The 24,503-nt window shown below is 45.5% G+C and overlaps 1 protein-coding gene across 6 annotated transcripts in view; it reads left to right on the plus strand.

The window, feature by feature from the left end:
- The window catches only part of CYS1 (cystin 1), a 40,582-nt gene extending 19,458 nt beyond the window's left edge, over window positions 1-21,124 (plus strand). For 4 of the 6 annotated variants that reach the window (XR_009462969.1, XR_009462970.1, XR_009462971.1 and 1 more), the window contains exons 2-3: window positions 10,082-10,131; window positions 19,642-21,124. Coding sequence is in view for 3 of the 6 variants with exons in the window: in XM_059729665.1 (XP_059585648.1) it covers window positions 10,082-10,131; window positions 19,642-19,747 (156 nt within the window). In the remaining 3 variants the exon portion in view is untranslated. Of the gene's footprint in view, window positions 1-5,871; window positions 5,973-10,081; window positions 10,132-12,749; window positions 12,832-19,641 lie in introns of all 6 variants that reach the window. The other 2 variants (XM_059729661.1, XM_059729658.1) reach the window with 2 other exon arrangements.
- Window positions 21,125-24,503: the final 3,379 nt, after the last annotated feature.

Here is a 24,503-nt window from a genome sequence, read left to right on the forward strand (position 1 = left end):
TTCTATCCTTTGAGGCTATCCTTTGATTGATAGTGTTGCAGCCATCCTAAATTTGAAGTAACAGGACTCCAGTCAAAGAACATCATGGACGTACCCATCTAGATCTGCAGGGTCCAAGGAATCAGACAGCCTGAGAGAAAAGACCAAGTGAAACTATTTAAAAGCAAAAGGAAAAAAGCAGTTACTTAGGCTGTGTAGGAGTTCAGCTCATCATACAAAGTGCACTCCTGCTCCACTCTTTTGCTGGCCATATAAGAAGTCTGGAAAAGATGATTATGTTTGCTTAGCTGAGAATACATTTTATTCCAATTCTTCAGAGGTTTTGAAGGCAGCTTCTTATGATCTTGTTGGCTACTTCTCCATTAATGAGTTCTTCCCATCAAAGAATGGTAACTCCTGTGATTTTCCCTACTTATGGGAAGAAAAGGGATTAGGTAATAAAGACAGAAAAAGGTTCATAATCATGCAGAGCAGTGGTCACCAACCAGTCGATCCCGATTGTGGGGCCTCTGACAGTCTATCTTAGTTTGTCAGAGGCTCCACGATCAGTAGCAGCAGGATGCACGTGGCTAAGCTGAGCCATGCCCCCTGCCACCTGGGCTGGTCTGGGTGAGTGGGGTCAGATCCCAGGCAGCTTGTGGGGGTGGGAGCAGGAGGGCAGGGCCACACTCCCCCGTAACTTGGTGTCATCCATGAACTTGGCCAGTGAGTTCTTCACTCTCACATCCAAATCATTGATCCTGGGGTGCCAAAAAGTGATCTTCACCATAAAAGGTTGGAGACCACTGATATAGAGCATATGGTATGTTCACAGGTAGGATTTAAATAGAGCAAGATAGTCATGGAAGTGAGAGAATGGGGATGAAAAAGACATTGCAGCAGAAAAGTAAGCTGAAGTCAGACGAGCAAATGCTGTCCCTTCATCTTGGAGGCAAGGCAGGACCGAACTTGGGTTGAGTAGGTGCATAGGGTGATCCAGGATTTTAAAAAGGGATGTGGGAGCAGTGAATGGCACTGCAGGGGTGGCTGCACTCCCACTCCCATACTTTCCTCTCAACTGGGGCAGGCTGACCATGCATCTGGGGACTTTTTTAAAAAGTCTCTGAATCAGGTAAAAATCCCCTTCCTCTTCTGGCACCCAGTCCCTTCCCCTTAATGCTCAGCAGCACTTCCCTTCCCATTCTTATTCTCAGCCTCTCTACTTACAGGAAGGGGAGACCTGCCTGCCCACCACAGTCCCAGCTGCTCCTGCCCTGTTCCAGCTAGGGCTGTGGGAAGTGGTTGCATGGAGAACTGGGTTCAGCCAGGGATAGCAGTGGTAGCAGGTGGGCTCCTACTGCCTGCACCTGCCCGCAACGGCCACTGTCCCCAGCTGAGCCTGGCTCCCCATGTAATCCCGCTGAAGTGGGACAGGAGTGGCTCTGGAGCTCTCCCTGCCCCTGGGGCAGTTGGAGACAGTGGCAGCAGTGGGTGAGCAGAGGAGAGGAGGGAGGTGCCACTCAGCATGGAGGGGAAGGAAGAGGGTCCTGGAGGAGGGGGAATTCTTACTTGTGGACTTTAAAAAGTCCTTAGCACTGCTTCCTCTGCCTGGTTTGAAATTAAGGTATGACCATGCAACTGCATCCTCTCTGGATCCACTCCTGGGTAGGTTGAGAAAAAAGAGACTTCTGCCAAGCGGTAGGGGGACGTTTGCCTTGACAGAAACTTGACTACTAAGGAATGCATTTCCTGGCTATACCTTGGCAGAGGCACACCTGGCATCAGTGGCTGCATGTGAGCCTCAATTAGTTTTTTTAATTGACAGAAACTTGGCAGTACTACCCTATGGACCAGGCAGATGCTGAGAAAAAAAAAGAAGAGAAACTGCTCTTTTTTTAAAGTTTATCAACTTTTTTATTAACTTAGGTGCCCTAGTTAATGCTTAGCACTCACAAGTGGTTTTCTCTTAGTTGTCTCAAAGTACTTCTCCAATATGTCCTGGTGCCCTCAGTCAGATTAGACAGATGGGGAAACTGAGGCCAGCAGTAGTCTGGGATAGACTCTGTAGTGATCACCAGGTTTAATAATCATAGGCATACAGGCTGTTCACAGACGTTTAAAAAAATGTGCTTTACCAAAATTAGCAGCACCTTACTTCAGCCCAGCTCCTCAGTGTCTGTATAGACTGGGTGCTTCAGCAGGGCTTTTTGACTCCTTTATCTAAAGCTGATTCAATCAGTTATTAGATAAAGGTGCCAAAAAAGCCCCACTAAAGTGCCCAGTGTATACAGATGTTGGACGAGCTGGGTCCAACTAATGCACTGCCTCTTCTGGCCATGTGCTGGGCTTGAAGTGGGAGTGCACCAAGTTTAAAATAAAACGCCAGTCTTTTGTTCCTTTTTTAACATCTGTAAGCAGCCACAGTGAATGAGAAGAACTAGACAAGTTGTACTGTGAAGCAGTAGATGACCTCTTCAGACCTCTGTGTTTGCCTCTGACTAACTAGCTGAACTGAGAGACCAATTCCCAACCTCTGTATCCTAGTAAAGGAGCATCTCCAAATGACAACTGTATCACCAAACCCCCAGTTGTACTGACCCCCTATTCCCTTTGGACCCCTGAACTACACTCACAGTGTTAAACATTCATTTTTAAATCTCAGCACTCCCTTGTCCACAACTATTACTCTGAGGTTTTTGTCTCACTTTTCTTTGCTCAAGTCAAAGAGAATATTTGTGGTTTCGCAAATTGTGCCATATTACAGTACATTGCAGTGGCTCTCCTTGGAAACAAGAAAGGACTGGTGATACCATAGCCTTATTTATCACCCTTCATAGGATGTCAGTGTTTTTGTTAGGTTTTTCCGCAGTGCTGTAGCTCCTGCTGAGTAGAGACAGAAAGTGATTACTTAACTACATCATCCTACGTGCACAGAGGTGGTTAACAGTGTTAGTGTGAAGTCAGGCAGAAGGTAGGACAGGGTGGCACCTCAGAGACTAACTGGTTCAGAGAAGCATGAGCTTTCATAGGCAGCACCTTACATTGTCAGATGCTGTGAAAACTCTGAACCAGTTAGTCTCTAGGGGTGTCTTTACACGTGCTCCATGGGGAGGGGGGGCAGGGCGTTTTAATTAGAGCAGCACTCAGGAGGCGCTTTAATTAAAACATACACAGTGTCACATATTCAGTGTCCTGCACTTCAAAATGGCAGTGGGGGCACTTTAATTAAGCTCATTCAACAAGCTTTAGTTAAAGTGCCCCCGCCACCATTTTGAAATGCGGGGAAGCTAAATACACATGACACCGAGGGTGCTGGAGCAATCTAATTAGAAGGATCCAGCAGACTCGATTAATCAAGTCTGCTCTGATACGTTCTAACTTGAATGCGTTGGAGCAGGCTCCGGGCATGTGTATAGATGCCCCAAGGCAGCGATTTTCAACAGGGGTGCCACAGCACAGATCCCGTTAGAGGTACCATGCTGTCTGGCCCCTGTATGAGGAAGTAAATGCTTTCTTCCCCCTATGCAGTGCCCTGCGTTTGTCCCAGTTACTCAGTGGAGCTTGCAACTGCTCCTCTAGGACTGCCGATGCCCTCCCTTACCCCTGGCAGCCTGTGTCAGCTACCCCCATGCTCCCAGCAGTGTACTCTGCTGTGGGTGGATGGAGGGGCAGACATGGGGCCAGAGCCACACTTTGAAACCCACCTCCCACCACTTCTGCCACCCTGCTGGGACCGGTGAGGGGAGCCATGGGGGTGGTTGTCAGTGTGTGAGACCCTGCAGGAGCAGCTTCAGTGATGGGATCTGCCCCATCAGGTGCAGACAGGATGGGTGTGGTGAGGGGGACAGATAATGGAAAGAGCAGGACACGGCAGGGTTAGGTTCTGCCCCTGCTGCCTTCACCTGGCACCAGCTAGATCAGTGGTTCTTAACCTTCTTTGGCAACATAAATGGAGTTATGTAGGAGCACCTTGAGGTTCAAAAGTTTGACAACCACTGTTCTAAGGTGACATCCTGCCCTATCTTCAATGCTCCTACCTGCAATAACACATATGTAAAACATGTAATATATAATAAACATATTTCAAATAATTTTTAATGCATCTTTTAAAATCAGGTTTGGTAAGAAAGGCATTGCCTGATTTTTACATCCAGATAAATGCTGTTTTAGTAGATTAGTGTGAAACAGTGTCACCTTGTGGTTAGTTAGCTTATTCTTGATTATGTCTTTTATTTCATGTGGGAAGTCTAGAGGAAGATTCCTCATTGTTTAAATACGTGTGTTTATATGCATAGACATGCTTTTGTAATATCATACCAAATTAGTTTCAAACAGAAACTACAATAGCATTACTTTTCTACTCTTGCTGAATTATGTTTCATGCTGAAAATAATTTACTTTTTTGATTCAGTGCTATTAAAAGCTGATTTCTAGCATTTCTAGGTAATGCTATTAATGCTCAAAAGAAACCTCAAGACAAGTCATTCTCATTCCATATTCATAAGACTAGAATATGTCCTGTAAGGGAACACTGGCAGGGAGAGGAACTGGATGACCTAATAAATAGGTCTTTTCCAGACCTAACATCTGTGATTCTGAAAGCTCCTAGCTAGAACTGGGAGGGAAAAGTTTGATGAAAAATCCAAAGAAATTCAGATTCTCAAACTGTGTAGCTCCAGATTGGTATTTGGGTATTTCCAAGCTCAGTGTCACTCTCCGTCTTTCTCCCCCCTCCCCCGCACATGGATCCCAAACCAGTATTTTTTATAGAAGTCTGAAACATCACCAACCAGTCCAGGAAACAGTGACTTGAGTTGAAATCTTAACCAGTAACAATACCACTTTCAAAGAGCCGATGTCATCAGCACAGCACCGCTGTGCTGCACTCCAGTTAAAACTGGTAGTACACTCACAGTAGCATACCCAGCTGTGTAGGTATTTTGTTTTCTACCAGTATCACTTTCTCACCTTGACTAAGAGTCTGGTTCATTTGGCTGTCCCTGAAACGGATTGCTGATCTAAAGCAAAACTAGAGAGTAGAGTCCTTAGGAGACTCTTTAAAATGTTTTGGGGTTTTTAGGCAGAAAAGAAGGGATAATCTGTGACCTCCCTGTATTCCTCTTTATTTTCTGAGCAACGCTTCCTCCAGGGTCTGTCACTAACACTCCCCAGTTGGCCCACTGATATTGCTGAAGATGGGTATGAAGTGTTCCCAGAGGCCATGAGTGCCCTCCTTACTGTTTGGGATTCAGCTTGGCCATAATCCATGTTGGCACAGCTGGTCACACATTAGGCCATATTTCCTACTGCAATAGTTATACCAACTTCAGAGGAGTTCTGCTACACAATGTGTCTGATACACTGAGTCGTAATGATTTCTGTGCCAAAACCTCCTTCCTAAGCTGAAAATAGAATGGAAAAAAACAAGGAGGAGACTCACTGGAGTCTGGATGAGTAATAAAAAGATGGCTGTAAGCTGCAGTAATGAGATGCTGAATTTACTTAGCCTTTCACTGTCCTGTTTGCAGGAAGCAGGCCTCACTCACAACCCTGTGATATTTCATTTAGCTGCAGGATGGGGGTGGCTGTGTAATGTGCATCATTTTAACCCATATAAACACAGACACAAATTATCTGCTGCATTTGCAGCATATATATCACCTCTAATGTGAGCACCCTGGGGATGTGATTAGTTTTCATTATGCCTGTTCTATGCCATACACCGTGTGACATCTCATGCCACATCCTAATCTTCTGCTAAAATCACTTTAACCAGGTCATTACCAATCTCCGTTATTTGCTCATCTTGAGTCAATGGAGGGCAGAGTCAAAGGACAGAACTGGGAAAATGTGAACTACAGTATGCTTTCTTCTCTTTTCACTCTCCCATAGTTTTCCTTGATGCAATAGATGAACAGTCAGTAGATGCCTACATACTCCAAAAAACATTTCTCTTGAGAAATAAGTGCTGTCGCTGGAAGATCCTCATAGAGGTAGGAGCTAATTTTGCAGTGTGCAGCAAGTTCTGCTAACCAGAGACAGTCCTCATGACTAATTGATTTTCTCCTCCGCCCACATAGCAGTACATCTCACAATGTGGAGGAGACAGCCACAAGAAAAACATCCATTGTATAATTTAAACACCCCACACCCTCCTCCCTCAGGATAGTGTTGGAAGATGGAAGACCCTTGGCTATATTCTTGCTGTGATGAGAGTTGTAACACTGACTGCTGCTGGAAGTGTGTATCTCCATTTGGTGCTCATGGTTCCTGTTTTCATTGGAATGCAGGGCTTATGGTGTCTTCACCGTTGTGGACTGGGATCAGGTTCATCGCTGCTGGTAGAGGGAGGTGAAAGTTTCACCTGTGTTGCAGTGGGTTTGCAGCATAAGGAGACCAGTGCTGCCTTCCCTCAGAGGCAACAGCAAAGGATGACAGCATTTTCTCTCCATCATGGAAAAGGGAGGGGGATTCATAGGACAGCTGAGGCAGATGTTAGTCTTGGGGTGATTTAGACCAGGGCTGTCCAATTTCTGAGTGGCCATGGGCCACAGCCCCCCAGCCACATACCATATGGACTGCACACACCCCCACCCCTCAGGCCATGTGCCACATGGACCCAATACCACTGCAACCTTATGGTGCCCACATGCCATGCTGCATAGGCGCTACCCTCTGCCATGCCATGCAGTCAGCACTCTACACTGAATCATAGTGGGGCTCCCACCCCTCACAAGTGGCCCCAGGTCCTGCCAAACCCCCAGTTCTGGGCTCCTTCAGCCCCACAGACTGTCCCCTGTCCCCAGGAGCAGGAAATAGAAGCAGGAGGAGGGAGGGGGGGCAGGAGACCCCAGCAGCAGCAGTAGAACAATGGGGGGAGTGGGGGTAGACTAGGAGCCCAGGTACCACCACTTAACCCCTCAAGGGGCGTGCAGGCCACCAGCTGGACAGCCCTGGTTTAGACAGAGATGATCTTCCTTTATACAGGGGGTTGGACTAACTGATCTCAAGGTCCCCTCTAGCCCTATTTTTCTATGGCTCAATGACTTTATTGCCCGCCCAGTGCTGAATTAGCATATCCCACAGTCAGCATAGGCACTCCCTATCCCTAGTGCTGGGTTAGTGCTGTTCTTTTCTATGCTGTTTTGAACCCCTGTGGATTCCCAGGCAGGGCCTGTTGTCTGCTAGCCCTCTGGGTGACATTCTGCTCCTGCCCCAACAGCCCTGCATCATGAAGTCAGCCAGAAAGCTTAAGCCCCAGAGGTCTAACAAGAAAATCCTCAATAGTGCTAGGAAGGTATGTTCTATAGACAGCGGAGAGAGGGTAAACTGTCCAAGGCATTGCACTCTTTCTGCAGGTCTTCTTCTCACACTTCCCTCAGATACCTCATTCCTTTGGACATCAGGGGAGATGTTTTCCTCCCTCTTTTAAAATCTAATCTTTGGAAATCATACCAAAAAATCAGAACAGATCTTTGGAGTCCTCCTTTATTCCACAGAACAACTACACACAACTCAGTCTTAACTCTGATGGAGTGACCGCTTACTTGGCAGTCTCAGAAATTTCAGGGGATGTACAAGAAAAGGAAGTTACCTCTCTGTGAATGCACCTGGGGCCAGGTTTTTTAAACGTAGTTAGGCACCTAAAGCTGGGATCTAGTGGGATTTAGTCTTTCCAGCCTTAATAAAACTCAGGATTGTAGAACAAACATTGGTCCCAGCCCTCAGTGTCGTCATTACTCAGTTTGTCTACAAGAGAATTTTCACCGATATATCCAGTGTCTATCTAGGCTGCAGTCACTGCTGTTTGAGTGTTGTACCTGAACAGCTTAGGTCCTGTCAGCAGTGGAGCCAGGGCAGCACAGAGCTCAGAACAGAAACAGAGGAAGGTGAATATTTGTAGGGAAAGGAAGGGGAGCCAAGCTGACCCCAAGTTAACGGCTGTACGGTTTGCAATCCCCAAGCTGGCTAGTATGAAGTTAGTTCAGGAAGTTCTACTCAAGCTGCAGTCACAGTAGTGAATGCAGTGTAGATGTCTCCTAAATCAGTATAATGCCCAATGTAGTGAAATTGGTTTAACCACCTAGTGTAGATGCAGATGCACCTACATAAACAGCTCCATTAACACAAGCATGTTCACACCAGGGAGTTGCATTCATTTAAGCTGGCTGTTGTCAACTCAGGTAAATCATATGACATCTGCATGGAAAGCAACTCCTACCTTTTCTGTGATTATGAAAGTGAGTGAAGTGTGAGGCCCATTGACTAGTCTGCTGAGCTAACCAGCCCTACAAAAAGCCAAGCACAGCTGAATTGCAGGATGAAAGCCTGGCTGGGAAGCTTTTATTATATACCGTTCTCTTTTTTATTTTGCTGTCTTCCCCTCACTCCCACTGCCCCTCCTTCTCTCTCTTCTCTTTCATGGTAAAACTACTTGACATTTTCCTTTCTGCATGAAGAAAACTAAATCCAAGTATGGTTACTTAATGCAAATCTGTTATCCATCAGTGCGCCTCTTCCCATGACTCAGGGTCCGCACAGGAGTCAGTCCTAGAAGATACAGGGCGACCACTTACAAGAAAAACAAAAGCAAAAACATTAAAATTGGCTTGGCCGGGTGCAGTGTTCACAGAAGCTGCAGCCCCCCTGCAAGAGCCAAAGGCAGAAGCAGGGGGTCAGAAAGAGAACGAGAAAAAAAAAGCACTGGTCTTGAACTTGTTCTCAAGAGCCACAAGGACCCTCCCATGTGGAAGAGTGAAGGGTGAGGTACTTTAAGTAACAGCATTTTCCACCCCCCCACCCCCCCCCCCAAAAGGAACAAGTCACTGGGAACACAGCCAGTTCAACAAAAGTGGGCTCTGCTGGGATGGCTCCTACAGTCCCAATAGATACCAGGCAATCTCCAGGACTGGGGGGCTGGTGCCACCACCTGGTCCACAGGGGAACAAACTCTGTCCCTTGGGGAACAGTCAGGAACTCTACATAGATTGTCTCCCTTTTTCTTCCTGTTTGCAGGTATTGCTTAAGGAGAATGGGGCTCAGGCCCCTCTAATTATAGAGTAGGTGAACTGGGAATGGGAAATTCTCCTTTGCTCCCAGGGACAATTTTCTTTTCTTCTTCTTTTTTTAATTAAAACATTCATTCAAAGCAGCCTTTATCCAACTACCATTGTACAACCAGCATGCTGTCTAATAGAACTTTTCTGTGTCCACTGACGCCAAGAAAAACATTTTAATTTAAAAAAAGCACAGGAATAAAGTGACCTGTATTGTGGTTGCATTGTAGAGGGTGTTTTCCTGTGTCAGTCATTCACTGCCTGCTATTGCCTCTCTCTCTCTCTTTCTCATTGAGCAATAACATGCCCAAAAGAAATGCTAATTAGTAATGGGAAATAATCAGGAAAAAAAAGTAAATGGGAACTTCCCTCCACAGCCTCCTGAACAGCTTTTTATGATGGGAAATAATAAGGAAAAAACCCATAAATGGGAGCTTCCCTCTGCAGTGTCCTGAACAGTTTTTCACAAACATCTGTGCAAATGAATTGGATTTTGGAACAGCACCAAGATTTCCAAGTGTCACAAATTAAGTACCATTTCACCAAAACAGCAGGCACCAGCAGGGGGCTCAGGAATACCACGGGTGACTCTGAATGCCATTTGCTGGAAAGAGGCACGACTTACCTGTCCTGGAAAGTGTTTCCCATCTGGGAAACTTACGACCAGTCAACTGAGAAATATCAGAGCAGCTCTTTGCTGGCATCTCTTTAGTCACATCACATTGCTGTGCCAGTTTGCTCATTTCTGAGGTGGGTCTGACAGCTTCCACCTGCCTCGCAGGAGAATTAGGAGGCTTAATGTTTAATCATTTTAGAGCCTCAGATCAAAGGGAATCCTTAGACCAGCTTCCTCAGATGCTGAAGGTAAGCTAGTGACTCTTTTATTAATAAAGACAACAGCCCTATTTCTTGCACCTATCTTGCCTTCCCTGAAGTTGCTTGGGGTGTTTGGCAAGATAAACATAGTCATTTACGTACAAAGGTAACTGGATTTGCTGATGTTTTATTTTGCATAGACTAACCCTGTGACATTTGTTTTTTTCAAGGCCCTAACAAGAAGCACACCAGACCGAGAGAAAAGCAACTTCACCAATGAGTAAGTAGTACATGAGTATTATGTTTTTCAGGCAGCACACTGCCCTTTCACAGGTGACATTTTTTGTTACTATTCCACTAATCAGCTTCATAGCCTGTATGTTGCATGCCTCAGGATAGAGTAGGCCCTTTCTTCATTCTTTACTCCATTATGGCTGCGTCTACATGAGATGCTGACTGCACAATCATTACTGCAGTCATTTAGTACTTGTATAAACAAGTGGCAGGGCAGTACTTGTTTATACAAGTACTACTAATTGACTGAACAAGTACTAAATGACTGTGTAGTAACTGGACTTACTGCACAGTAGCATCGCTGAACAACTTTTAGGTGATGCTGACTATTCAGTACTGTTGTGTCATGCTTCCTGCCACATGATGCTGCTGCACAGTAGTAACGAGCTACTGCGCAGTTAGTGTCTCATGTAGACACGGCATATGGAAGAGAGGATAGATACCCACAGTGCAGGTGTAGGAGTGCTGTATGCACAGGCTACTCTGGTCCATCTGGTGGCCAAAGCAAACATTTGCTCACATCAGCACTGTTAGCTGGGTGCAGACTGCAGCAACAATACTTGCAGGAAGACAAGGATGTGCAAAGGATTTTCAGTGGCACTCAGGTGAGCTGAGCCACCTCCTCATCACACTTCCAGCAGGGTTACTTCTTTCATCTCCATATTTATTCCCTCAGTTGCACAGTTACAGAGAAGATACTCAGTGTTTTGGCCCAAGCAGCTGGGATGTACAAAGAAGGCTGGCTGGAATAAACTTGTCTGTAGAGCAAGAAAGGAGAGGAAGAATGAAATAGTATTTCTGTTAGCAAAAATGCAGTCTGCTCCATTATCACAGCCTTCAGGGAAGAGCCCTGGAAATAAGTCAAATGTGTGTTTTAATGGGACCCTGATGAAACTGAAAGGCCTCAATATATCACCCTCTCTCTCTCCCCAAACAGTATGGGTTTTTATTTTAAGTCTCCATTTTTTAAGCAGCCTCATCTCTCTAGATTGATCTAGAATCCTTGTGAACTGAAAACCCAAGCTGTCAGACTGTGTCAGCTACTCTGACCCAACACTACTGATGGATGTGACAAGAGGAGCTCACCTGCTAGTGAAACCCTTTTTCCTGCCCTTGGGCTCAGCAGCTCTTTCTTTTGAGTCAGCAGGGAATTGAAATGGATCAGAGTCTTCTTCTCTGAAGTGTTCAGGGAGCCACATTCTCTTCCACTTCCATCTCCAGAGATCAGGGACAAGGCAGAAAGCTCATGCAGGAGTCCTCAATGCAAATAATTTCTGAGATCTTCCAGCACCCTTGCTGCCCTGTGCCTTACCATCCCAATGCTTTACTTTGTCCTTTGTCATCTGCTTTGTCTTGGAATGGTTGCTAAGCCTTTAAGAGACCTGTTCTAGCAAAGTTTCAGTCTAAATATTCCCAAGTGGAACTTAGAAGCTACAGGCTCTAGCTAATTCATACCATCTTAAGCCTCTGGCAGAAATGTGCTTCTCTCTCCCATTTTTAATTGCAAAAAAGATCACTGAAGTTTCAATACATAAAATGTCTTATTGTGGAAAATTCTCCTAAAGGAAAATCTAGAGAATCTTTGGGTGATATGGAGAGATGGGTGAAATATGTAACAGCTGCATGTCTGTCATGGAAAAATCAGGGCCTTACATGTACTAGACTACTGTCTCTGCTCTACCAGTTTTAGGAAGCCTTAAGCTGAAAAAAAGTAAATTCTATTTTCACCTACCCTAGTATCTTTGAACCTGCTGCAGCAGCATGTAGACTCTTTTCCTGTTCCCCTCCTACAGCTGACATTAGCCAGTTAAATATGTCTGCTTCTTCATTCTGCTCAGCTCACGGATGGATTTTGTTTCTGTTCTCTACATTCCCTCCAAACTGTCAATATGTTTTGGTAAGAAGGCATCTATGCCTGATGTAGCTGCATTGGTGCCCCCTCCCAGCCCTTGTATTTTTTTAAAAACCTGCTACACTGCAAACTCTTCTTTATGTGCTTTTCCCCCCTCAACTTTACTGCTCTTCAGGTTTCTCCCTCCCATTGAGCAGTTGTGTTTTGAATTATTTTCCTCCAGATGTGTTAATCTAGTCTTTTCCAGCACAGAATATGTAATAGTTCTCAATTAGATTGAATAGACAGAACACAAAACTGTCTGAAAGCAGCTGCAGTTCCCTCATTTTCACACCTGACCCTGGTGGGAGCACCTGGGGGCCTGCTCTAACATCTGCCATCATTTCAGTATTGGGCACAGTGTACTTCTGATCCACCATGCCCTCTACACACCACGTCCAGCACCTAGAACATCTCTGATGTGTCTTTTCTCTCACTTACCCATGTGGCTGATGCAGACTGGTTGTCAGTGCTCTCTTCTAGCAAAGAGTTCCCTTACATAAGAAAAACTCTCTGTTAACTATCACTGGCTATTTTAGGCAACTCTAAGTAGACCAGATAATTCAGCTATTTAGGTTTTCAAATAATATCCGCAGGACCATATTACACTTCTCTAGTACCCTATAGGTTTCATCCCTATTGAATTCTACAGAACTTTTCACACTGAGGGAGGTAAACACAGTAAAGACTAAGCAGCTTATTGTCTTTTCCAGGCAATCATCCCCCCCTTCATTAGTTTTCAGTTCAGTCCTGCTTGTTCATTGGATGTGAGCATGTGAATTTTTTAAGTTGACAGTAAGTATGGTTTTTCATTAAGTTTGGTTTATACTAAAAGAGATTTTCTGTCACCCTTAAGTCACTGGTGAAGGCCAAGACACCAGGAATAATTAGGGGAAAAAATACTATGTAAAGAGTGAGAGAAACAGTGAACCTTCTGTGAGTCTTCATATGGAGTTTTAGAAATCTTGCCAGGGGCTCTATTCCTGATACATCATTCAACATTAATAAAAACCTAGTGGAGGGCCTGTCACATGGGAGGATGTAAATAATAAATCATGTGCCAGTTGTAGGCTTAAGTTGGATTTCTACATTTCCTTTTCCCAACTGTTGCAAAGTATTTGTACCTTTTGGTTGCTACATGTTTCCATCTTCTGGGCATTGATTTCAAGCATTTTTCCAGACTAATTACTGCATGAAAATCCAATTATTTCCACTCTGTCAAAAGAAGGAAATTGAATGGAGAAATCAGCCGAAGACTCTGCTTGCTAAATACAGCTTGCAACCATCTATGGCTCTGCCAATATGCCATATAAGTAAATTGCCTTTCTTTTCAGAAACTCACAAGACTTGTCATGCCAGCTGATCACCAGCTGGTCTACACAGGAAGCACAGGATTTGAATGGACCTCCCAGGCCACTGAGTCCAATTCCCTGTATTCACAAGCAAATATTTACCAGAGATCCCTAAAAAAATATCCACTCTTTATGGACCATAAGGCACAAAACCAGAAACACCAAGAATGCCCTACAGCAGGCCACAAGTAGAAGCAGGGGAGACAAAGACATTGCCAGTGCCCTGCCACTTTGGTGGTAAAGAAGTAAATGATTAACCTATGCACAGAGAATCCTAGGACGACGATAACTCTGCATGCTACAGAAGAGTGTACACTACCCCTCCATGCTGAAAACTGCTCCTAGGTAATCATGAAAGAACAGTGCTCGTCAAGTGTACATGCAGGGATACCATGCAAGTGTTCAATACTGCTTATTTTGAAAACTGAATAGAGTCTAGTGTTAGAGAAGAGTTCTTAGGTTCCTTCACTTATGATTCTCATCAGTGCATCCTACTTGGTTCTGACTACTCAGCATGCAAGCTTCCCATATGATTTTAGTTGGCAGATGTAATTGGTACACCATTCAATTTTATCCACACAGGACTTCAGGTAGGTCTATTGACACTAGTTCATGAGTCCTGGAATGCAGCTGGCATCATGCCATTTGATATTTCTTCCCTATTCAGGAACCACATACATAAAAATGTGAAGAAATTGGCTCTTTCCTTTTGTTTTTTCACCACCATTGGAGTCACAAAAACTAGCCTCACCAAAACCCACATTACACTGAATGAAGCAGATGGAGGAAACAGATTAATGACCTCCCCCAAGAAAGCATACTTGTACTGCTGTTATACAGCATCTATATGAATGACCAACCGACCAATCTGGAAACAACACGTTTCATCTATGCAGATAATCTGTGCATAACAGCCCAAAACACTGGCTTTGACCATGCTGAAAAATCCCTAAGCGAGGCACTAATTGGCCTAACCTCATACTACATTGAAAACCAATTACATACCAACCCAGCGAAAACACAAGTATGTGCCTTCCACCTGAAAAACCATGAGGCCAACCACCAGCTTAACATTACATGTTCTGGGACCCCACTGTCTGACTGTCCAGCCACAGTTTACCTTGGAGTCACCCTCAGCTGAACCCTCTCATACAAAAAGCACATCATGAAAACAAAAGCAAAGGTGAGCACTCGGAACAACATTTTATATAAGCTCACCAGCTTGAAATGGGGAGCTAGCTCTTCAACCACAGAATCATAGAAAATGAGGTCTGGAAGAGACCTCAGGAGGTGATCTACTCCAACCCCTGCTCAAAGCAGGACCATCCCCAACTAGATCATCCCAACCAAAGCTTTGCCCAGCCGGGTCTTAAAACCTCCAAAGATGGAGAGTCCACAACCTCTCTGGGTAACCTTCTCCAGTGTTTTACTGCTCTTCCAGTGAGAAAATTCTTCCTAATATCTAACCTAAACTTTCCTTGCTGCAACTTGAGACCACTGTTCCTTGTTCCAACATCATCTGCCACCACTGAGATCAGTCTAGCTCCATCCTCTTCAAGCCTCCCCCCCCCCTACCTTTCAGGTACAGGTTTCCCTCACCAACCATTGGCGTTAGGTTCCTGAAAGTTCCCATGGTTGGCAAAACTGTGGTTGGCAAGACAAAAGGCTTATGGATAAAATGGCAGGCGGTGTGCTGATGTGCAGCCATGGAAAACCGTGGTTACTCAAAACTGTATACTGTGGTAGCCAAAATGGTATATAGTATATTAAGTATGGATACACAAAACTGTGGTTGGTGAAGGAAACCTGTAGTTGAAGGCTGCTATTAAACCCCCTCTCAGTCTCCTCTTCTCTAGACTAAATAAGCCCAGTTCCCTCAGCCTCTCCTCCGAAGTCGGCCCTGACAATCTTCACCCCAGGGTACTCAAGGAGCTGGCGAGCATCATAGCCCAGCCTCTAGCGCGGATCTTTGAAAACTCTTGGCGCTCTGGTGTAGTGCCCAAAGACTGGAAGAAGGCCAACGTGGTGCCTATCTTCAAGAAAGGGAGGAAAGTGGATCCGGCTAACTATAGGCCCATCAGCCTGACTTCTATCCCGGGGAAGATCTTAGAAAAGTTTATTAAGGAGGCCATCCTTAATGGACTGGCCGACGCCAACATCTTAAGGGATAGCCAGCACGGGTTTGTTGCGGGTAGGTCTTGCTTGACCAATCTCATTTCCTTCTACGACCAGGTGACCTATCACCTGGACAAGGGAGATGAGATTGATGTCATATATCTTGACTTCAAAAAAGCCTTCGATCTGGTGTCCCATGATCGTCTCTTGGAGAAACTGGCCAATTGTCGCCTTGGGTCCCCCACGATCCACTGGCTGGAAAATTGGCTCTGGGGTCGGACCCAGAGGGTAGTAATTGATGGAAGTCACTCATCGTGGTGTCCTGTGACCAGTGGGGTCCCCCAGGGCTCTGTCCTTGGACCCATACTGTTCAACATCTTCATTAACGATGTGGACACTGGAGTCAGAAGCGGACTGGCCAAGTTCACCGATGACACCAAACTTTGGGGCAAAGCATCCACGCCAGAAGACAGGCGGGTGATCCAGGCTGACCTGGACAGGCTCAGCAAGTGGGCGGATGAAAATCTGATGGTGTTCAATGCCGATAAATCCAAGGTTCTCCACCTTGGGAAGAAAAACCCGCAGCATCCTTATAGGCTCGGCAGTGCTATGTTGGTTAGCACTATGGAAGAAAGAGACTTGGGGGTCATCATTGACCACAAGATGAACATGAGCCTGCAATGCGATGCTGCGGCTAGTAAAGCAACCAAAATGCTGGCTTGCATCCATAGATGCTTCTCAAGCAAATCCCGGGACGTCATTCTCCCCCTGTACTCGGCCTTAGTGAGGCCGCAGCTGGAGTACTGCGTCCAGTTTTGGCCTCCACAATTCAAAAAGGATGTGGAGAAGCTTGAGAGAGTCCAGAGAAGAGCCACGCGCATGATCAGGGGTCAGGGAAGCAGACCCTACGATGACAGGCTGAGAGCCCTGGGGCTCTTCAGCCTGGAAAAGCGCAGGCTCAGGGGTGATCTGATGGCCACCTACAAGTTTATCAGGGGTGATCACCAGTATCTGGGGGAACGTTTGTTCACCAGAGCGCCCCAAGGGATGACGAGGACGAATGGTCACAAACTACTACAAGATCGTTTCAGGCTTGACATAAGGAAGAATTTCTTTACTGTCCGAGCCCCCAAGGTCTGGAACAGCCTGCCTCCGGAGGTTGTTCAAGCGCCTTCATTGAACACCTTCAAGATGAAACTGGATGCTTATCTTGCTGGGATCCTATGACCCCAGCTGACGTCCTGCCCTTTGGGCGGGGGGCTGGACTCGATGATCTTCCGAGGTCCCTTCCAGCCCTAATGTCTATGAAATCTATGAAGTCATGTCCCCCAGCCCCCTTACCATTTCTGTTGCCCTCCACTGGACTCTTTCCAATTTGTCAATATCCTTTCTGTAGTCTGGGGACCCAAAACTGAACACAGTACTCCAGATGTGGCCTCACCAGTGCTGAACACAGGGGAATAATCACTTCCCTTGACCTGCTGGCAACACACCTACCAATGCAAGCCAGTATGCCATTAGCTTTCTTGGCAACAAGGGCACACTGCTGGCTCATATTCAGCTTATTGTCCACTGTAACCTCCACATCCTTTTCTGGAGAGCTGGTGGCCACCCAGTCAGCCCCCAGACAGTACCAGTGCATGGGATTGTTCTGTCCTAAGTGCAGGACTTGGCACTTGTACTTGTTGAATCTCATGAGATTTCTGTTGGCCCAGTCCTCCAATTTGTCTAGGTCACTCTAAATCAGTGGCGGGCAAGATCCGGCTCACCAGGCCATTCTATCTGGCTTGCAGGGCCCCTAAAAAATTTAGAAAATTTATATTTATCTGCTCCTGGCTGCCTGTCAAAGATGACAGGAGCCAGAGGCAGTAGCACCCAGAGGAAGCTGGCAGGACTCTGGAGCAAGGCTGGTCCAGCCCCACTCCACCCCCAGGCCCCTCCCACCCCATCTCTCCACATACCTGGAAGCCTTTGCCTGCTGCAGCTTTCACTGCTTCCCTGCCCTCTCACCTGCCGCTCCAGCACCATGTGGCCCCCGGCTGCATTGCCAGACTGCGGGAGAACAAGGCCCGCACTGGTACTCCGGGGCCAAAAGCAGGAAAGGTGTGTGTGTAGGAATCACATCAGCCAACTCCCTCAGCACCCTTGGGTGCATCCCATCTGGCCCCATGGACTTGTATATGTCCAGCTTTTCTAAATAGTCCCTACCCTGTTCTTTTGCCACTGTTGACTGCTTACCTCATCCCCAAACTCTGCTGCCCAATGCAGTAGTCTGGGAGCTGACCTTGCCTGTGAAGACTGAGGTGAAATAGGATTCGAGTACTTTAGCCTTTTCCACATCCTCTGTCACAAGGTTGCCTCCCCCGCTCACTAAGGGACCCAGACTTTCCTGGATCCTCCTCTTGCTACTGGCATACAGGTAGAAACCCTACTTGTAGAAACCATCTGAACCACTGCTCTGGCTCTCAGCTTCTCCTCTGCCAAGTATACATACCCTATATGGGAGAGATCTGTACATGCTAAGTGCCTTGACCCCATCCTGAATGATAGCTGGCAATACATCAGAAGATGTCTTGAGCCTACCAGCCTAAACAGTGTGTATCTGCTGGCTGGCATCGCTCTGCCTGACATCAGAAAAGTAGTGGCCAGCAGGACAGAACAATCGAGACAAACTGAAGATGTGACACATCTCCTGTACAACCACCTCACAGCACACAAACATCTGAAATCATTCAGGAGCTTCCTCACCAGCACCCAACCTCTCAATGCCACACCCAAGGAGACACAACCACAGATGTGGAACAAGAGGCTGAGGAAAATACCTGACAGTGAAAAAATGGACATTGCAGTGACCGAGTCTCCCACCATAGGTTTATGAACCATAGCAAAGGTGGCGATGTCTCAACTGCCTATGCACTTGAGTTGGACAGTCCAAGGATCTAATGAAGAAGTGGGGCTATACCATTGGTTCAACCACCTGCAACTGTGGCACAGAGCCTCAGACTATGCAACACTTGCTGCAATGCCCAGTGCTTGAAGGCATGTGTATAATGAAAGACCTTGCTAAGTACAATAAGCGAGCACAAGCATGCATAAAAAAATGGTCAAATGTGGTGTAGAGACACGAGAAGAAAACTGAATTAACTACCAAGCCCAGCAAGATGTAACCATAGTCATTGTCAGAATCAGGATCTTAGGGAGGTGTTTGTTCAGCTTCTTGAGAACTAAGACACTTGTAGATTAAACCTTCCCGCGCAGTTCAGTAACTTCTGGGAATAGTCACTCAATACTTCAGACACATTCATTTCTCTTTGCAGCACTATTGCCATTTTACAAGTAGAGAAATGAAAGCTACAAAACCAATTGATTTGCTCAAGGCCATGGAAAACAATGATATGAGAGCAAGGTTTATATAATGTTCTCAGATAAGAATGTTGTTGATGAATTCAATATTGCTTACCAAATTGAGGTGATCTGAAAAATTAGATTAGATTAAAATTAAATTAAAAAACAGAATACACCTTTTATTCCGTTGCAGGTCCCTACTCCCCAGGGAGGCTCCAACAGGCCCCTAAATCATCTGGCAGACTCCTGCAGTCTCCTTCTCCCCATTTCTCCCCCGTGTTGGAAGGTCCTATAGGAAGCCCCATGCCTCTGGCAAGCTTTCTTGGAAGACACCCATCTCCAGCTGCAGGGATGGGTCTTTTCTTGTCCCTTACCTTATTTCCCATTCCTGTGCTGCACTGGAGTGACTGAATCCACAACTCAGAAGAGATGTGGGAGAACCCTACTGGGCTGCACCTGGCCCCTTGGAGCACACAAGGCTATCCTAGTATTACAGGCCCAGGCAGAGGAATTGTGCGGTAAATCACTTGGGTAATTCTACAAATGGTATTTAGAGAAATAATTGTTATCCCCAGGTATTGAAGCAATGATTCTACTGTTAAGCAATGGAGCAGCTTCTTTAAGGGAACAGGACCTGTTGGGGAGGGAGCAGGAGATTCCTGACACTCTTGAACACAAGTCTGGACACCCAGGTTTTTTGCTCCCAGTCTTTCACAGATCTAAGTGACTATAGTCTGTCTCAGAGCTTGGATTTCCTTTTACAGTAACTAGATATTGTTCCCTTAACCTGCAGATGTCCAGTCCAGCACAACAAGAAGCCTGAGGGGCAGTCCACGATATCGTATGATTACTCTGAAGAAGAGCTCATGGCGAGTATTGAGCGGGAATACTGCCGCTGAAACCCAGTGCTGTGAACAAATTTCTAGGCCATATATGGAGCAAGACCACTGTTGAAGGGGAAAAGGCAAGTGTTATATGAGGGAGTATATTACCTCTCAGGGTGCTGGCAGTGTGGTATGACTTTGAAGCCAGTGAATAAGTTATCTCTGGCACGCACTGGGCAAGATAGCCATTCATGAAGAAACTTCACTGACTGCTGAACAAAAGCAATGCAGTGGGAAAAACCAAGGTCTCATTATTTTCATTTTCCAAACTAATACTTAAAAGCCTTTTCCAACTAGTATGTGTGTGTGAAGACTTGCTGCATTTTAAAGAATGAGATGTCCCTTTCTGAGAGACTAATTTTCCAAAAGATTCAGCAAATCATTTGGTTGCATCTGGTAAGACATTGTAGAACCTTTACCTACACCATCATTGAAGAGTTGTGGGATAAATTCACTCCTAACGCATGCAATTTGCAGTAATTGCATGTGGTCTAAATTTAACCCAACATTTTTTCAATGTTCTCCAACACACACCCTCTCCTCCTTCCCCTCTGCCTATTCTCCCCCCGACCACACACACACAAGGAAGAAATAAATCATCCAAAATGTAAAGATTCAAATTGCACTGTTTAAGTGGGTGAGGCACTGACATCAAATAATAGGTGTGGGACTTGTTCTAATTGTGGACATCTCCCTGGCTCCTTCTGCTAGCTCCATTCTTCTGAATGGGTACAGGTCTGAAATAGTCATGAATCCTGTTTCTTGAAAGGGCAAGATTCTTGTCTACCTTCTTACCGACTGCTCACGGAAACAGAACCTACATGGAAAGCAGAAAATTGTGACACGCCTGAATTCAGTACTTCATCTTTGCTGCTGTTGGGACAGCCACTTTGAGAAGGGATTTAATGTTATGTAGGACCTTAGTTCACAAATCATTGCTTCTTCATTGGAATTAATTGCTACTGGTTTATATGTGATTTTGTCACTATGCTTAATCTACAAGGAAAAAACACATTTCTTACTGAAGACTGAAACGTAAAACAAAAAAACCTAAATAGCCAAAGATTCACAGGCTTTCAATGCTTATAGACAATGAATCCTTATATTTTTAAGGTTTGTGCCTGCATTTTTGCTGGACTGTAATACGATACAAATGTTTAATGTCAGAAGTAGAAAAATACCTTATTTCTTTCCTCTGATGATATATAAAATATGCCAGATGAAATCTCAAGGAGAATAAGGCAAACTGATGACATAAATGCTAATGGAAACAGTGGGATACACCTTAGGATGTTAAGGTTTGACCTTGCCTTTGTGCTTGCATATAATATTTGTGAGATAGAAACAAATATATCCATGTTTCACATACCCATTAATAAAGGAAAAAATGTTGATCTGAGAAAGTCAATCTTCTTTCACTCCAACTGTAATTCTTCCATGTTGTCATATCCAAGGATGCAAAGACAGAACAAAGTGCACCTTTGAGAATTTTAGCAGAAGGGGTCGCGTCAGGCACCTACAACCTCTACTGATCAGTTGGAAAGGAAATAGTGTTCCAAAAAATGAAACAAGAGCTGGCTTATATACTAGAATGATGGTAGTGACTAGCAGGAAAAGTGATTTTTCCTTCCATTTTATTTCTATTAGCACTTTTGGTAACATTATCCAGTTTATGATGGCCACCTTCCTTGGGCAATATCCACTTGTTCCTAAGACAAAACACATTCCTATTTTTAAAATGCAGCTTGTCTAGCCATCTTTTTCTGTCCCCTAAACATACGAGTTACACCGTGCATCTCTCCCATCATTTTAGAAATTATCCTCCTGTGAGACAGAAACAGCCCAGGGTGCTGTGGACAGGAGTGATGTGTAGAGCAAGTCTATTTATCCTGACCAAGAAAATGAAATATTCTCCACCTCTTGAGTATTTTCCCCAGCCTAGTAAGACCCTTTGACAGAAAATTATACAGGACGTGCCACACTCTGCAAGATTTAAATACATGCGAGTGCCTTGTTGGTTACTAGGGGTTTACTATAAACAGTATCTAATTTAAAGAAGAAAAAACACTTGCTGAGAGGAGAAAAGCAAGGCACAGTTCACATGACCAGCTTCACTCTTGCAATTTGCAGTAGTTTACACAATTTCTTTGCTGATGTGTGCAAACATTAACTGTCAGGGTTCACAAGAGCACCAAGCCTAGCAGGAGGAGTCAGCAATGAGAACTGGCAAGGTTGCAAGGATGAACTGCAGGCTAGAGGCAGCCGAGGACAACCCTACGTTGCAAACCAAGGGGCGGGATCCAAAGCCAAGAGTCCAAAACCAAGCCAGAGAACTAACCAGAATCAGGGGGTCAGGAAGCAAGTCAAGGTTAAGCCAAAATTCAAACACCAAGCCAGAGGGGTAACCAGAGTCAAGAGCCAGGAAACCTGAGGAGTTACTGAGACAGGAGCCACTCAAGGACTAGAGACCACCAGAGTGCTGTGCAGTATGGCTCAGGTGCCAGAGGATTTCCTTAAAAACAGCACCAGAACCAATCAGAGGGAGGGGACTGGACTCAGCTGGCCATGCTGAATGCATTAAGTGCAGCTGACCTAGTTACACGGGTTGCAGGCAGGTGCCTTACATTGACATCAGAAGACTCTGTGATAAAACTTGCAAAGTAATTCTTAAAAGACAGTTAACTAAACCAAAACCCCCACCATCACCTGCCACCACACTTGGAAGTTTGTGCACACTCGGAAGCTGCGTGTGTTCAGTTCCTGATATGGTGCAAGTCAGAGTTTACCTATGCAGAAGGGCCCCATGGAAGATGCAACACACAGCAGGTAGCATACAAAGGAATTCTAGTACTTTCAAATCTTGTATTTTCAAATGTTACTAGTTTACCACAAGTTCCCCTGAACCAATACAATTGTTTTGCCTGTCTGCTTCTATCTGAGCAACTGGGAAATGGGGTTACTTCTGGAGCAGTTTCTTTGGCTGGCTATGGGCCAGGTGACTTTTCCGGAGGGTTTGAAAAACTGGCCAGGAACAAAGTGAGCTAGGAACTGAGGGAGAATCAAAGAAGCAGCTGTGGCTTACTGTGTGAGCAAGTGAGACTGAGAGAACAATCACATCCCCTACAGAACAGTGGCTCGAAGAGTCAGTTGGCCCATATGTATTACACTTCTTGTGCAGCCTTTCAGGCACCTGTACCCTGTATGCCTTCCAGCACCCCATAGCTGAGGACATAAAGGAAAGGGGGCTGCAACCATTTTCATCAATCCCTAATCCCAGTTGCCCAGGACTCCACGGAAGCAGAGAAGGAGAAAAGAAGGGATGGGCACTAGTTCTCAAAGAGGATAGCTAATGACTAAAATTGCTGCAGCCAATTCCTTCAGTACCCTATGGTACATCCCATCCGGCCCTGCCTATTTGTCTCCTTCCCTATGTTTGCTGCCAACTGCAGTCCTCATTTGGTAGAAGCCCCTATTTGTGAAAATGGAAGTAAAAAAAGGCATTAAATACTTCTGCCAACTCTGCAACTTCTGTAACTACTGTATTTACTCAAATCCAAGACAAGGTTTTTTCTTTCATTCAACATGAGGAAAAAGCCCCTCATCTTGGATTCAAGTTCAAGGTGCTGGGAGGATAGACTGCTGTTGCAGCTCAGATTCTGGCCTGAGCCTGGGTTGGGGCCAGAATCAGAGCTGTAGCTGCTACTTGTCCCCTCTCCTGCCTGCCCCTGTACAGATTCTGCCCCTTCCCCTGCTGGTTACTGTCAAGCACAGCTCTAGCACTGGCTCTATCCCTTCCAAGCACGGAGCACATGCAAGCTTCCAATGTTGTTGCATGGCCAGGCAGGAGACAGAGCTTGCATTGCTTCTGTGCCCAGGAGAGAATGGAGCCAGAGCCGGGGCTGGAGCCACACCTGACAATAAGTGGGGGAGGTAGGGAGCAGAGGCTGGGCTGCAGGAAGGTTGGTGGTGGGGGAGATAGAAGCTGAAGAAAGTAGGCAGGGGGCAGAAACTGCAAAGGGGGCAGGGGGCACAGGCAGCAGAATGCACAGACACCACTGGGAGAGGGGAGGCTGAAGCAGAGGAAAAGTGTGGGGGGGGGGGGCATCTGGCTGCCCAGTTACTTGCCCTCCTGCTGATGCTTTCTTCACAATAGCAGTGGGTGGGAGGTGAATTTAAGATGACCCTCTGATAATTAGATATTATACTTGGAAAATTATAATAAATGTAGGGGTTTAGGTTGTAGCCGTGTTGGTCTAAGGATATAGGCAGACAAGGTTCCTTGGGTGAATTTGATATCTTTTATTAGACCAAAATGTATACATTTTCCTCCTACAGAATCTAATTACTGGGAGTTATCTTAAATTCAAAGTCGTCTGAGATTCAGGCAAATATGATAGATTACCTTCTCACAAGACAATCACTCCTTCTTCGATCTCTCAGTTCTAATCCTCAAAGGGAGCTTACAAAACACCTTTTGTAGACGGGCCTACAAACGTCACTTCATAAATATACTGGATACAAAAAATCGTGGACTTAGTATAGACATTGGATTTATGACACATTACAGCCTGCCTGATATTTGACACACCAAGTAACGGGTCTGCAGCTGACCTCTTGCATTCCTTCTCCCCCATCTCTACCCTTTGTCTTCCAAACTTCCACTCCTTTGCATCTTCACAGATTTCTTGTTTACTTGAGCTTTTCTACCTTGGAGAACGCATAACAGCAGCAGAGTCTCCCTAGGCCTGAAGAAGGGTGTTTGTGCCCGAAA

Source organism: Alligator mississippiensis, chromosome 1 (assembly GCF_030867095.1).
Source record: "Alligator mississippiensis isolate rAllMis1 chromosome 1, rAllMis1, whole genome shotgun sequence".
Taxonomy (NCBI): Eukaryota; Metazoa; Chordata; order Crocodylia; family Alligatoridae; genus Alligator; species Alligator mississippiensis.